At 31.4% G+C, this 15425-nt stretch overlaps 4 protein-coding genes across 4 annotated transcripts; all 4 read right to left on the bottom strand.

Moving 5' to 3' along the window:
• Nucleotides 1-1594: 1594 nt before the first annotated feature.
• LOC142505871 (cytokinin riboside 5'-monophosphate phosphoribohydrolase LOG5-like) lies at nucleotides 1595-3212 on the bottom strand. The gene is made up of 7 exons (XM_075619002.1): nucleotides 3025-3212; nucleotides 2815-2912; nucleotides 2693-2723; nucleotides 2494-2593; nucleotides 2279-2349; nucleotides 2055-2198; nucleotides 1595-1898 (listed from the first exon to the last, which is right to left on the bottom strand). The coding sequence occupies exons 1-7, from the start codon at nucleotides 3136-3138 to the stop codon at nucleotides 1788-1790; spliced, it is 669 nt and encodes a 222-aa protein (XP_075475117.1). The 5' UTR covers nucleotides 3139-3212; the 3' UTR covers nucleotides 1595-1787.
• Nucleotides 3213-4245: 1033 nt separating this feature from the next.
• On the bottom strand, nucleotides 4246-5845 carry LOC142506047 (uncharacterized). The gene is made up of 3 exons (XM_075619184.1): nucleotides 5053-5845; nucleotides 4575-5000; nucleotides 4246-4283 (listed from the first exon to the last, which is right to left on the bottom strand). Exons 1-3 carry the CDS (start codon nucleotides 5843-5845, stop codon nucleotides 4246-4248), a joined length of 1257 nt encoding a protein of 418 aa, XP_075475299.1.
• Nucleotides 5846-5884: 39 nt separating this feature from the next.
• LOC142506046 (uncharacterized) lies at nucleotides 5885-6484 on the bottom strand. Its single transcript, XM_075619183.1, has one exon. The coding sequence runs from the start codon at nucleotides 6482-6484 to the stop codon at nucleotides 5885-5887; it is 600 nt and encodes a 199-aa protein (XP_075475298.1).
• Nucleotides 6485-12817: 6333 nt separating this feature from the next.
• LOC142505757 (uncharacterized) lies at nucleotides 12818-15375 on the bottom strand. Its single transcript, XM_075618865.1, has 3 exons — nucleotides 14668-15375; nucleotides 13707-13826; nucleotides 12818-13062 (listed from the first exon to the last, which is right to left on the bottom strand). The coding sequence occupies exons 1-3, from the start codon at nucleotides 15223-15225 to the stop codon at nucleotides 13045-13047; spliced, it is 696 nt and encodes a 231-aa protein (XP_075474980.1). The 5' UTR covers nucleotides 15226-15375; the 3' UTR covers nucleotides 12818-13044.
• Between the last annotated feature and the right edge of the window lie 50 nt (nucleotides 15376-15425).

Here is a 15425-nt window from a genome sequence, read left to right as displayed (position 1 = left end):
GTAATATCTTATATGAAAAAAAAAATTTTGATATTTAATTTATTGATTTAACACATTAATTATGAAATATATTGAAAAATCTATTAAATTTATTTATTATAATAAATTGACAAATTTTAATAAAAATATTATATTTTTTTCTAAATGTATAAATTATTTTTTTAATGAATTTAGTGAATTGTTAAATGTACAATTCATATGTATTGAGTTTGTTTAAACTTGATAAAAACTTGAATAAGCTCGTGAACCATGAATATATTCATTAAATAAAACTCGCGTTCGGCTCGATTATAAACAAACCAAGCTCAAACATTTAAAAATTCGGTTCGACTCGATTACATCCCTAATAATAATCATTAGATTAATAACCCTGGATTATATCATATGTATGTGAAAATTTTAAATTTTAAAAGACATAAAACCTTGTGAAATATGTAAATAGGTTAATATATCCTCTATTTTTTTATATAAATCGCACACAAATATCCCCGATGTAAAAAAAATCATATTTGTCTCATTTTTACAAATCATTGTAATTAACATCTAATCTTTAATTTAATCAATTAAATCAAAAATATTGTTATTTTAAATATTTTAACAATCACAATATTTTTTTTATTTAAACAATCTTTTTTCAACCAAACTAAACAAAATCTAATAATCGTCGATCTCTATTTAGCCATTTCGCTGAATTTTTTTTTAATTTTAACAAGTTTTACATTATTTATTTATTTATTTTTTATTTCATTATTTAGATTCTAATAACTTGGAAGAATTCCTATTTCATTTAATTTGAAAAATTGCTTCAGTACTTGTAACATATCACACATACCATGAACAAAAGTCAAGGGGACACTATGGAAAATTGAAATAATGGATTTCAATTTGTATCGTTTCTTTAACAATTATGATGTTATACTACGCAATATTAACTAAAAACATGGTACTCAAAATAAATAAATGATTTATTTGGTTTTCAATATCCATTTTTAAATTCTGTTAAATCCTATTGCTGACATACACACAAATTTTAACAACGAATCTCGTAAAATATTCCATCAAAAACCTTTGTCAATATCGAATAAACAGTAGAAGACAGAACATATGAGAAACATTGCATAAACCAGGCCCATTCATCATATTTATTCATGCATGGAGTGTATTATATATACACCATGAGACCTGATATTCATATTCAACCAAGCCGCACAACTGGTGGGCTATGCGGCTATTCATGGTACATTGAATGTAATATGTATACGGATACGATGATACGACGAAACGACACGTGGAAAGGGTAGAATGGGTGTCATGAGATGTTGTCACTAGCATGTGAGTATGTTGACAAGTTTATACAATCAGTCGGGAGGTTAGGAACTAGCATGTGAGAGGAACATGTTAGGATGGGAAAACTGGAATTTTCCCATATCTCACCAAACTAAGTAAGGGAGATATACACCACAAACAATTAGTTACCTTGGAGAAATTGGCTGAAATCCAAGGCAAGCAAAGCCAGACAGACCTGGCAGATGATCATTCGCGTAGATAATCATGAATTTTAAAGGAAGTTGTATCCAATAATCAGGTAAAACATAATATTATATATTCAGAGGTAAAAACCACATTGAATACAACACAAAAGATGCAATAAGAAGCGATTCCTTCCGCTAAGAAAAACATGGTTGGATGAGTAATCATATAGAGTACGCAGCTGTATATATTTTTTTTCAGATAAAAAGAACATTAAAATTCTTAATTTTGCCCCCTTCTGGACTTCCGATATTTTTTCACACCAGAGAGATTCCAGGGTGTTGCAATGCAACGAGCCCCACTTGCGGTGACTGTTCGAGCTCCCAATTTAACCTCATCACCACTTCATCTTCAACAGCCACGTACTCCTACACACATGTCCATTCAGAAACAGCAATTTAAATTTCAAAACCCCTTTCTGATCTTTGCCTTGTTTGGTTGAAAAATTTAAGGTTCTGGTGCTGAAACTATTACATATTACAAGCATGTGAGCAAAGAAAAGCTAGAAGTAATTATCAACCGACCTCCAGTTTCTGAATGAGGCTTTTGGCGTCTGGTGCAGACACAAAGATGTGACGCTGAGAAGGCTTTATGAAGCCATCATCCACTGCTTTGTCGATGAAAGTGAGAAGATAGTTGTAGTAGCCATCAACATTAAGCAAACCCACCTGACCATGAAATTACCAAATTGTGTTTGATTAATAGCGTGATTTCACATTCCAAGAAAAAATCAAGAAATAAAACCTACAGGCTTATCATGGATGCCTAGCTGAGCCCATGTAATGACCTCCAACAACTCCTCCAAAGTCCCATAGCCACCTGCACACAGCAGGCCCACATGAGATTGGACTAAAAAAGAACCATTCCCAGGAGATCATTGAGGTGAAATCTTGCCAAATTCAGTCATCATGCATGTAAGGACAGTACAAGACAAATGAACGAGCTAATGTTGTTCACCAGAACCTGGCAAAGCAATAAAGCAATCAGAATGGCGGGCCATCTCGGCCTTCCTTTGGTGCATATCAGCCACCATTCTCACTTCCCCTACAGTCTCACCTGCTTTCTGCATCACCATAACCCAGGATATCTCAAAATTTCGCCCACCCTCAAAATATTATTTTGCATATAAATCATAACTACTAATTGACCAAAACTTATTTACCTCTTTGCCAACCAATGGTTTCGGTATAATCCTGCATTTTGGTAACAAACTCCCAAGATTAGGGAGGCACGATGGATAAACAGTTAAGAAATCAACTGAATAGTAAATGCATGAGCAAGTACCCAAGAACATGACCTCCACCGCGGTGAACAGCTTGGGAAACCAAACCCATTAGCCCAATACTTCCTCCGCCATACACAAGATCCAACCTTTTAGCCACCTTCACGCCAAAAAAAATTTAACTTTCTTGGTAATCACAATTCATCCAGAGATATATATCAGCAGCCAAGTATAGAGCTAAAAATAAACATGTGAAGTAATTATTCTAGTACCAGCTGTTGCCCTAGCTCCAGCGCTGCTTCGGTGTAGCACTCCCGCTTCCCGGAACTACTTCCACAAAATACACAAACCCTTTTGAATCGTGATTTTGCATGGTTCTCTTCCATCGCTTATTTCTTGTTTAGCGTTGAAAACGTTGTCTTTAGCTAATTTTTGTTTCTCCTCAGCGTTAATAATTGACTATATTTTTGACATTGAGCGTTGGGTTGAACATTTGGCCTAGTTCTTGTACGAACACACCAGCAACTATATATATATAGTCATTTCTTGGAAATAACATTTAGAAAACAAAATAGTTATAATTACAATTACAAATATGCATATATAGTATAATATAATTTATTAATAATAATAATAATAATAAAATAAAAATAATAATACGAAATGAAAAATAACAGCCCATTAGTATATATTCCCAAATTACTAATTCAAGCATCTTTTTCACTTCATAAATAATTAATAAGACGAAAAGACTTGGGAAAATTATATTTTTTTGGTTGGTGTCTGTTAATTTATGATTTCTGTCTATTGATTAATATTTCTTCTATTTTTGTTTTTCCTATAAGAATTTTGATAGTACATCATGACGTTTCATAAAAAAAATGGATAAAGTTGTGACGACAAATATTATTGACATAATCTTATGAAAAATATATTAAAATTTGAAAAAAATATATAATTAATAAAGTAAAACGGTAAATTAACCAGTAAATAAGATTACAAAATATGGTCAATGGTAATTTCTAAAATTATATTTTGTCATGTAAAAATACTAAAATGAACACAACTCGAGCTCAATCAAATTGTAAAATACTGTTTGCTCTGGTATTATTTTTGAAATTCAATTAGAAGAATAGACACCTTTAATTAATGGGATGAGACTTGAGAATGATATTATTTTTGAAATTCAATTAGAAGAATAGACACCTTTAATTAATGGGATGAGACTTGAGAATGACCGAAAAATTAAATATACATCTGTTCAGGAATATATAGTAATTGCCACAAAATCAGGAAAGTGGGACGAGATTGGCAAATGAATTAAAAAATATATATATTATATTAAAAAAGGTATAAAATTCTTCGTTTTATTTAAAATTATAACTAATAATAAGAATTCAATTTTAATAATTTAAACCTTATGTTACATATCTGATGCCATATTTTGATTGTTATTATTATACGATTGACGCTGCGCAAAATCATTTTTTTTTCTAAATTCCGATGTCGCTCTCAACCTCCATGCATACATCTGAATCAAAAGGAATAGTACATCCCCGCAACAGAGAAGATAAGACTAGAATCAAGTCTCGCATTTATATATATATATATATATATATATATATATATACAGGTACGGATCCAGGAATAAAAGTTGGGGGAGGCTTGAAGTCAATATGATAAGTTATATATTATTAAAAAAAATTACATTATATCGTTCAACGAAGTTGTGCCCTACGAGATTTTAAAACATAAAATTCATCAATAATAGAATTTAAATCAATATGTTTAGCTAAATCTCGTTCAATATAGAGTGTCAAACAATCGGCAAGAAAGTCATCCTCCATTTTATTGCGAAGTGCCGTCTTCACATGCTTCATTGCTGAAAAAGTCCGCTCAGTAGTGGCAGTAGACACAGGTAATGTCAAAACAAGATGAATCAATCTAGTCAACATAACATAAACACTTGACCGTCCACTCTCGGTCAATTGCTGACACAACTCAACAAGTGTAGAAACCTTTAAATTCTGCATCACATCAAGTTTATAATGTATCAATTCATACTCCAAAGCAACAATTTCTTGATCTATGAAATCTCCAGGATAAAACTTCTTCGCAAGCTTGCAAATATTATCACTGTTAAATGAGTCAAATGAATTTTTAGGATCTAAAGCTGTACTAAGAGAAAGAAGTTCCACCGATGACTCATTGAACCGAGTATTTAACTCCATCAAAATGAAATCTATTGCTGCATTAAAAACATTCAAAGTGGTAATGATGTGCTATTGTAGTTTGCCGACAGGAACGTCCAATCTTATATAGACAATCAAGGTCAGGTACATCAATTTCATTTCTTGAGCAAAAAACTTTAACTTCCTGGAGAAATTCATTCCACCCACATTCTCTAAATTCTTGAAGGAAAGTTTTGGTAGTAGTGACAAATGTGATAGCAGTCAAAATGTCTTGAGATTTTCTTTGAAGAATTTGACAAAGAGTATCTGTTGTTCTCATTATTTTATGCATTAAGTGCAAAATAAACATAAATTCAAAGCTTGCCATGTTTCTGTAAATCCTCCGAATTTCAGCCTTAACTCTTCCATTTCGAGAATAATCACTGAGAACTTCAAAAACTTTGCAAGTTGCAGTGTACATACCTATCAAGCTTTTTACCGAATCATAGTGAGAACTCCAACGAGTAGCTCCTGCTCGTTGCAAATTACCAATCTGGTTTGCACCACTTCCAGAATCACGTTCTCCAATTGACAACATATACTCAATTTCATTTCTCTGTGCAGTATGTAATTCAGCAATGCGCTTAGTAGAAGAAGTGACAATATTAACAATATTGTCCAAATGATAAAAGAATTCCCAAATAACACTAACATCCTTAGCTGCAGAAACCAATGTCAGTTGTAAACGATGTGCAAAACAGTGGACATGGTATGCATAGGGACAATCTTTGAGAAATAATGCTTGAAGTCCATTCCACGCTCCACGCATATTGCCAGCACCATCATATCCTTGGCCTCTGATTTTCTTAATATGGAGATCATGATGAACAAGAACATTTGATATCTCATTTTTCAAATTCATTGAGGTTGTGTCACTAACACTTTTGATGGCAAAAAATCTTTATGTCAAAATCCCATGATTGTTCACAAACCTCAATATAATGGCCATTTGCTCTCGTTTAGATATATCTCGGGCTTCATCAACAAGAATACAGAAGTATTTATCTCCAACTTCTTCACGAACCATCTGTCGTACTCTATTGGCCATAATATGTAAAATCTCTTTCTGAATTTCTGGAGCGATATATTGGGCATTTTTTGGAACATTCTCAAGCACAACTTCATCAATTTCTATATTTATTTTTGCCAAAGCCTTCACCAATTCAAGAAAATTTCCACGATTAGATGAAGATAGAGATTCATCGTTACCTCTAAAAGCACAACCTTGAAGTGCTAGCCAACGAACAGCTACAATTGATGTGCTCAAACGTAGACGATTTTTCTCTTTTTCCTCTTTAGATTGTGCATGCATCACTTTATCAATATGTTGTGAGGGCCTCATCAAATTTTCAGCCCTTCTCTCACACATAGTATGAGGTGAAGAAGCTGCAGAACCAATATGTGCAAGAAAAACACATGTTTTTCCTTGGTTTACCCTTTTCCAATTGTCAAATCCTTCACTGACCAATGCCGAGATATTAGATGAATTAACATCATTCATAAAAAAGAAAACAATAGAAACAATATGCCTTATTTGTTGAAGGCGAATACTCCAACCAATAAAATTTCTGAAACCATTTTTTCTGAAAACGACGATTCTGGCTTCCAAATTTTGTACCTGGATACTCCAACATATCTGGTTGATAAGGTCCCATATTTAGATATGAACGTCTTATCTCATCTCGTACATTAACATGATATTCACATATCTGTTTTCTTTTTCCTGGATCTCGTTCAATAAAAGTAGACGAAGAATGATGATCGTCTCTAGCAGAGGAACATGAAGGAATTTGGATATTGGGAAATAGAAGACTTTCACTGGATTGATGTTGCATTGTAAGGACCGTAGGAATTGAAGTATCTTCAGTAGCTTGACGATCTCTCTTCTTAAAGAAAGAGGATATCAATGTTTTTCCTTTCTTTGCAGCAGATTGATATTCCATTATGAAATAGTTCAATTTATTATCCTAAACAAGAATAAAATAATTACTAACCAAATAAACAAGTAATAGTCACTCAACAACTCAACAACAAACAATCAAGAAACCACAAATCACACACAGAGAAGCTATAAAAAACAAAATAAAAAATGTATAGCCGATTCTTACCTGGATTGTTGCCTTGCCGATGAGCAATTCGATTTCTTCGGGAGTCCGCAATTCTATTCTGTCGCTAAAGGGCTTGGGATTTGGGAGAGAAATTTTGTAGAATTGAGGTGGGGCGGATCAGAGGATAAATTTGGTCTCATCCTTGTAAATGGACGAGACTTGATTGGACTAAGACATTGATGTACGATGGTTTTTGAAACAATAGCGACGGTTTTTCAAAAAACAGTCGCTATTAGCGACTGTTTGAATAAACCGTCACTAGTAGCGACGGTGCAATTAAAACCGTCGCCGATCCAGATCAGCGGCGGTTTTACTAAAACCGTCGCAAATATTAGCGACGGTTCCGTCGCTAAATTATTAAAAAAGTGGGCTGGGCTACAGCCCAGTACAGCCCTAGAATACATCCGTCTCTGTATATATATATATACTCAAAAAAATTTGTGTGAAAAATTTTGTTTGAGACGGTCTCACGGATCGTATTTTATGAGACGAATCTCTTATTTGGATCGTCCATGAAAAAATATTAATTTTTGTACTAAGAGTATTATTTTTTATTGTGAATATCGGTATGGTCGACATGTCTCACAGATAAAAATTCGTGATATCATCTCACAAGATACCTATATATATATATATATATATATATATATATATATATAAATTAAAATGAAATCGTCTCATAAAAAATTTTTTGACAAAAAATTTCTATTTAACTTGATTTATTTATGACAAAATATTAATTTTTACGTAAAAATATTATTATCGGATGGACCTATATTATATTATATATAAAATTATATTTGATCGTGATCTACTAAAAAAACTACCTTACCCCAACATTCACATTAAATCGAAATCTAATACCCGATGCCTAATAAGAAAGTGTGAATTTTTTTTATTAACTTGTTTATTTTACAAATTTCACGTAATCATTTTTAAAATTTAATATTTATAAATTTCTTCAAATTTTATAAATGAAACGCGGAGGGAACGGCATGCAAAAAGTTTAAAATTTATTTAGGAGAGGCTATCGAATTATAATCTACGATTATTCGATGAACGTGTTACGTGTTTGAATCGTTTATTTTTTTTAAAAAAATAAAAGTTTGATAAATATTTACAATTATTTTGATTTATATTATGAAATCATTATTACAATTTATAAAGATAAATTTGGTATCGGTTTTTTTTAATATCTGTTTGACCGAATTATATACATTTTTTTAAAAAATACATAGATATAAAATAAATTAATTTAGAGGTGGAGAGTGAGTCAAATTTCAAACGCAGAGGCTCTGATACAAAATTTAATGCAAACGCAATCATTTTGATCATACGCCGACACTCCCCTCATCTACGTGTAACTTTATTCTTCACACAGTTTATTTATTTTTTTATTATATCAAACCATTCGGGTCGGTTTACTTTTACGGATGAATTGGTGATTTTATTGAAGTTTTTGTGCGGTTTGATTGTTTAAATTTAGATAAGATTGTATATTATAATTTTATTTTTAAAAAAATTAAAAACTTATTGAGAAAAGTATTTCATTGAATGATACGAGGTAAAAATAATTTATTTAGTTGATCTATGATAAATATGTATATATATATCTAAAAATTTGCCTAAAAACTTGTGTGATGATCTGTTATTTGGGTCATCCACGAAAAAATATTATTTTTATGCTAAGAGTATTACTTTTTATTGTGAATATCGGCATGGTTGACTAGTCTCACAGATAGAGATTCGCAAGACCGTCTCACAAAAGACCTAATTTAAAAACTTATGTGATACGATCTCATGAGTCAATTTTTTGAGACATATTTTATATTTGAGTCACTCATGAAAAAATATTAATTTTTATGTCAAAATTATTACTTTTTATTGTAAAAATAAACAAAATTGAATGTTGCTCCCATTTTTTGTATTTGTCTTCCTTGAATTTATTATATTTGACTATTACATATCTTATAAAATACAAAAATAATAACATACAGAAAAATTAAATTTCAATTTCATTAAATATAAGAAAATACGTATATATGCGAAACTCATTCTTCTCACTCATGTATGTGTGTATCTATTCTATCATACAAAAGATGTGATTCTCACTATTTTGGTCACACTAAAATATATTTTTTAATCAAGTGTCCTAATAAAAACTTTTTCTCAATTTACTTAATGTTTTATGTAGAAAAAAACTATTATTTTACATTGGATAAAACTCTTCTTAATTGAAAACTATTTTGTATTGAATTTTTTCTATCGTCGTATCAATTTAAAATATACTGTCAAATTCATATTCATATTATCATTTGATTTATATATATCGTGATTATTATTTCACAAACGATGTATCTTCTACTAGTATATATTATATTACTACATTTTTATAATCTAAACTATAATTTTCTTATTATTTTCTGAAACTTCATGTTTTAGACTAGATTTTATGTCAATATTATGCGATTACTGTCAAATAGTGAATCTATGTTATACAAAAATTTCATTATGTTTTTACAAGATAATCGATTACTTGAAAATAAAAAATACAAATTAATTTAAAAAGTATTAATAAATTTATATTTTTTTATTTTCAAGTAAATTAATGACTTACCTACTACTTGTCTACCACTCATGACGTTACATTTTCATGTGTGTGCATTTATTTATTATGAGAGTAGATTTTTTTTGAGACGGTTTCACGAATTTTTATTTATGAGACGATCAATCCTATCGATATTTACAATAAAAAAATAATACTATTAGCATAAAAATAATATTTTTTCATGGATAATCCAAATAAAAGATTCGTCTCATAAAATACTACTCATGAAATCATCTCACACATATTTTTTGTTTACTATTATTAATTATTTAAATGTGCATCACTTATCACATCGTCCAGCTACTTGCTATTACGTTTTTTAAGCTTAATATACATATATATTTTGTATATATAATATAATGATGATTTACATATCATATCATATCATAATAAATGCAGCAGACTTATTACATACTAGCACCTACAATAGGCATAATCATAAATAACTTCATTTAATTTCCATGCCATAAATTGAATAGATGCGTCCCACTTTTCCAATTTCCAATTTGTCACTTGGAACTCAGAGCATCTACGATAGAGTGTGAAACACTCCTTTTCCATTGTGAGTGGACGTGAAGAAGATGAGCGTTCAATTGTTTGAACGTCTCTCTGTCAGATTATTTTTTTAAAATAATTGGACAATTAGCGACGGTTTTGAAAAACCCATCGCTAAAAATCTGTCGCTGATTTGCTGACACGCGGGCTCCACTGGGGTATTTTGAATTATTTTAATTTTGTTTTCAAATTTTGAATTTTCGGTTTTTTTACAAAAAAAAAATTTAAAATTTCATTCAAATTTTGTTTTTAAATTTTGACTTTCCGATTTTTTTAAAAAAAATATTTTTTTTTGATTTTCATCTGTAAATCGTTGTATATATTTTATTTTTTTATTTTTTATTTTAAATATTTAATTAATGAATTTGAATGTTAAAAAAAATGTTGGTAAAAGAAATATGTTGTTATAATGAGTATGTGGCAGTGAGACCCATAAATAATGAGTTCGAATGTTAAAAGGAACGTGGGTAAAAGAGATATGTTGTTATAATGAGTATGTGGCAGTGGACCCCATGCTTTTTGATGAGTTGGTGAGTATTATAACACCCTTGCATTGTGGATGCTCTTATCAGGGATTTTTGTTCATGCTGTTGTGGAGGGTTTCAAAAAAATTTCAGTCGACTTTTGGAATGTTTGAGATTAATTTATATATAATTCAAGAGTAAGTTTTTTGTAATATGATTTCACGAATTTTTATTTGTGAGACAAATAAATCCTACTGATATTCACAATAAAAATTAATACTATTAACATAAAAAGTAATATTTTTTCATGAATGACCCAAATAAGATACTCGTATCACAAAATACGAACGGTAAGACCGTCTCTCATAAGATTTTGCCATGATTCAATTGAGCTTGAATTTTATCGGAGAGATGATTCATAATCCTGAAGATAAATATATTTACAAGCTAACGAACTAAATATTATAAAGTTTTAGCTTTTATCAAATCGATTTGATTAATTTACGATCTTATTTTTATGGTAGTCTAATCAACCTTAGTTAAGTTGTAAATATATAAAAAAAAAAAAAATTGGATGCAACGTAGTCAAATGTTATTACAAATTTGTCTGGATAAATAAATTAAATATACTTGCAATTATCAAGACTTGCAAATATATGATATGAAAAGAAAGTAGAATATGCAATGCTAGAAGATTAGAATTTTGGTAATGATATAAATCACATTTAAAGTGGATTTTTTGTTTAGGGGATGAATTTAGTGGCATTAAATTAATTAAATTAAATTAAATTAAATTTATTTATGAAAAAGAAGAAAGAGAGATGACTGAAGGTACAACAAATCATTGCGGTTCACGGCAAGGGGATACACGATTTGATGATTTTCTTTTTCCTCTTAACGCCGCCAGCCGTGTTTCGTGGCCGTTTCGACTCCTCCCTGTCCTCCAATTTACTGCACCTTTCATTAATTTCAGATGGCCAAAGACTAATTTTGTGATATGAACTGCGATTTGATTCGTAATAGATTTTGTAAATTTTCAAATTAAAACAAATCATGAATTATTTAAAATCAATTTAAATCTTGAATTTTGGTTTGATCTGATTTAGATTATCAATTTTATGTTTTGAATTTTTATAATGATTTTCTAAGGAAAATAAATAATCCAACTCCTTATAAAGATCAGTTAATGGAGATGAGTAAACATTTTATTTGATTGATAAATAATAAAAAGCCTACATGTTAACTATATATTAACATAAATATTCTCTTACAAATCATAATCTTCAGTTGTACGGTCGAGATTTGTGACATATGTCTCATATGAAGATAAAAATATTTTTTTAGAAAAAAATTATATAATACACTAGTTATAAATCTAAATCATATAACAAGATATGTTAAACGGTTTAGTAGATCTTTTGTGAAACGATCTCATGAATATTTATCTGTGAGACGGATCAACCCTACCTATATTCACAATAAAAAGTAATAATCTTAATATAAAAGTAATATTTTTTCATGAATTACCCAAATAAAATATACATATCACATAATACGACCAGTGAAACCGTCTCATACAAGTTTTTACTTAAACCATTTGCAAGTGCAGAAATTTTTCTGCTAGAACATGTGTTATTATCGAGGTCAGATTTAGATTGTTGGCATTCAATCCCGTTTTGTGAATTGTGTACAATCTGCTGTTTATTATGATTTTATAAAAATAATAATAATAAAAATTTCATTTCATCTTACTTCAGAATCTAATCGGTTGAGACAACATAAATGAAGTGTGATTTTTTTAAAGAAACTGTACATAAATTGAATTGATTGAATTAGTCAATTTAACTTGATGCCCAAAATATTAGACAATATTATGACAAATTTTTTTTCCTGAATTTGACATATATCTGGGAATCTGGTTGATAAGATATTACTTTTAGAATAGTACATCAACCATGTATTTAAGAGTTCATATCTCAGTACATGATAGATAATGTAACAACACTATAATCATCGGATCGACTGTCAAGATAATATCATTCCAACAGCTAAACTCAAACACCGCGACTCTCAAGAAAGACTAAATCATTCAGGCATCATACACAAAGTAAAACTCTATATATAATAAAGTCAAATGTAGAGTTCAACAACCATTATGATATATCCAAATAGAAATAGTTTAACATTTATGCGACTTACATAGGATGGACATTCTTATTTGAACTTACTAAAACCAAGCTAAACTGCACATCGCGCACTGAGGCTGATATTTCGCCGAATAAAGCATATTTTGCAAGTCTCGAGAAACTAACACGTTTCTCTGTCATCAGTCCCGCTCGGCAATCTATACATACAAATTAAAGAAAATATAATATCTCGGTTGAGAGTCCATCCCAAGAATGAATTTTGACCAAATGCAACCAGAAAACTCTCTGTGTAGCTAAAAGTATATCAAGCGTGAAAAAAATTGTAATGTAGAAGACAACAATAAACTCAAACCAGCCATCTTATTGAATTGTACTGCATTTTCTTTACTAATGATTAGGTGTTTGTTGTCAAACCAGGTCTTTTGCCCCCAATTACTTGGTAAATAATTAATCGCCGCTTCAGAGTCTCGAGTGCACCGGATCATTTAGGTTTGATACCATTCAAAAGCGTATGGTTCAGACACCTCTTGTTAAAGGTTTCCAAAAGTGACGGGCAGCATGCATACATTAGCGTGAAAAATATAGCAAACTCGGACTAATGGAAATGAAGTTTTTGTTTTTAATCGTTTAGTTGTCTCATTAGTTACAGATACATTATTCCATCAGATTTTATCACTGATGCTAAGTGTGTAACCTCTCAAACTCACCTCAAGATTTATCATTGAATCAGAACATTGATCTAACTGCTCTTTGTTTGAAAAAATGTTTTTTCTAATATGATGTTTCTTGGAGCTTAAAAGTCAAAGGGGATATTATCTCAAGTCAATAAACCATCTTTCACCTGGTTAAGGGGGTTGTCTGGAGACTTTTTCCATAGTTTCCAGATCATGTCTTTGTATTGAGTGTGTGTTAAACCCGGTTTCTCTTCCTTCAACCCTGGAAGCTCAGCTTCTTCAAAAGCCTAAAACCATAAAAATTCACAAAAGAATTATACATATATAAACATGTCAACAAGAAACGCCGAAGGATGAACGCTTATATTATTATGTAGAAAGAAATTATAAAAAAACAAAAGAAATCAGCAAAAAAGTAAATCAGGAATTGTTTGTGGAGTTAAACATACACGGTTACAACAAAAATAAAAAATAAGCCTCTGTTAAAATAAAACTTTCCCTTCCTTCCAAATTTCCAAATAACCTTTACCAATTGAAGGAAAATTTCAAAAAAAAAGAGGCAAAAGGAAAAACTTCCACATGAGAATGACTAAGACCACAATAGAAAAGAAAAGGAGGTTTTGAGTCAATCACTCCTTGCTCGAGGAAGGAATATCATATTCTCAAATCAGTTTAAACTAAATAAGTTGGTTTATATAAGTCACACATGATCTCCCATGAACTGGCAATTTGGAACTTTTCATTTCTAATATGATATGAGGAGCACCCAATTCCCTAGTGTACAATACCTTGTATGATCGGCCAATACTCAAATCAATTTGAACTCGTACATCTTGGACATTAATGCTAAATCTGGGCGTGTGAATCATAAAATTAACTCTTATCTTTTGGAAAAATTTGATTCTAACATCATGCAAATGAAAAATATTGCTATAGTTCCACATACAAAAAGGTCAAAAGGTGTCGCGAAACAATTCAAAATGAATTAACAGGTAGAGACACTATCCAACCCGTCTGAGTGGCTTCAGCATAGAAATCAATAGCTACTAAACTACATAAGACCTCAAATCAAGCAATTAAACCACCGAACAATCTTAATCGAAACCAACAAAGATTTTAAAATGGTACCTTAAAAGAAGCTTTGAGCCTCTTCTCAGGATGCTTATCCACAGGTAAGCTTTCCGCCAGAGTCATCTGGGCAATCGCATCTTCCACAGTCCTAGCCTCTATGATTGTATCATCACGATTGGTGTTGGCAACAAGTACCATCCTCTCGTACTCCTCCTCATCGGCTAAGCGGCTCTGCTTTTTCTTTTCCTCCTCTGCACGCCGCTGGATAGCCGCCTGCTCCTCTTCCCTACGCTTGCTCAACTCCAACTCCGTCACTTTAGGGACGGGGATGGAAACACGATTGGCCTTCTTATCCGGCTTCCTCAGGCTTTTATCGAGTTCCTTCTCCTCCTGCTCGGCCAATCGGCGAGCCTCCGCTTTCTTAGCGACTGCCTCCGCTTTCTTCTCGGCTTCCTCTTCACGCTTCTTAGCGGCTCGCGACTTGGCTCCCTCGGCTTCACGCCAGTACTGATCTTCTTTCTCACGGGTTTCACGATCTTTGCGTTCGGATTCGATTACGCTTTTTCGTGCCCTGGACGCCTCTGATTTGCTGTTAATTCCCATTTTCTTCGGCATTTTCCCCCCTTCCTTCCTTCGATCAAATCTTAGCTCGTGAAAAATCTGCTTTCGAGAAGCTCAAATGGGGGGTTTGGGAAATTGATTTGCAATGTATGTGCGAACCGATGGGATGCGTAGCGGAGAAAATAACTGGTAAAATTATTATTTTTTTGGTTTCTCTGTAGTTGGAATTTCAATTTGTATTTTATTTTAACAAA

The sequence above is a fragment of the Primulina tabacum genome, chromosome 10 (assembly GCF_025594145.1).
Source record: "Primulina tabacum isolate GXHZ01 chromosome 10, ASM2559414v2, whole genome shotgun sequence".
Classification (NCBI taxonomy): Eukaryota; Viridiplantae; Streptophyta; class Magnoliopsida; order Lamiales; family Gesneriaceae; genus Primulina; species Primulina tabacum.
Note: the sequence above shows the minus strand (reverse complement) of the source record. Positions and strands in the feature narration are given on the sequence as shown.

Excerpts from the sequence above, each read along its gene's own strand:
- LOC142505871 (XM_075619002.1), bottom strand. The coding sequence starts at position 3,138 with ATGGAAGAGAACCATGCAAAATCACGATTCAAAAGGGTTTGTGTATTT. Across the intron at positions 2,724-2,814 it reads GGTGGAGGTCATGTTCTTGG|GATTATACCGAAACCATTGG; the intron begins GTACTTGCTCAT and ends ACCAAAATGCAG. Across the intron at positions 1,899-2,054 it reads GCCTCATTCAGAAACTGGAG|GAGTACGTGGCTGTTGAAGA; the intron begins GTCGGTTGATAA and ends ACATGTGTGTAG.
- LOC142506047 (XM_075619184.1), bottom strand. The coding sequence starts at position 5,845 with ATGAATTTGAAAAATGAGATATCAAATGTTCTTGTTCATCATGATCTC. Across the intron at positions 5,001-5,052 it reads ATATAAGATTGGACGTTCCT|CAATAGATTTCATTTTGATG; the intron begins GTCGGCAAACTA and ends TTTTTAATGCAG. Across the intron at positions 4,284-4,574 it reads GGATGACTTTCTTGCCGATT|ATGTATGCATGGAGGTTGAG; the intron begins GTTTGACACTCT and ends CTTTTGATTCAG.
- LOC142506046 (XM_075619183.1), bottom strand. The coding sequence starts at position 6,484 with ATGAATGATGTTAATTCATCTAATATCTCGGCATTGGTCAGTGAAGGA.
- LOC142505757 (XM_075618865.1), bottom strand. The coding sequence starts at position 15,225 with ATGCCGAAGAAAATGGGAATTAACAGCAAATCAGAGGCGTCCAGGGCA. Across the intron at positions 13,827-14,667 it reads GGCTCAAAGCTTCTTTTAAG|GCTTTTGAAGAAGCTGAGCT; the intron begins GTACCATTTTAA and ends TTATGGTTTTAG.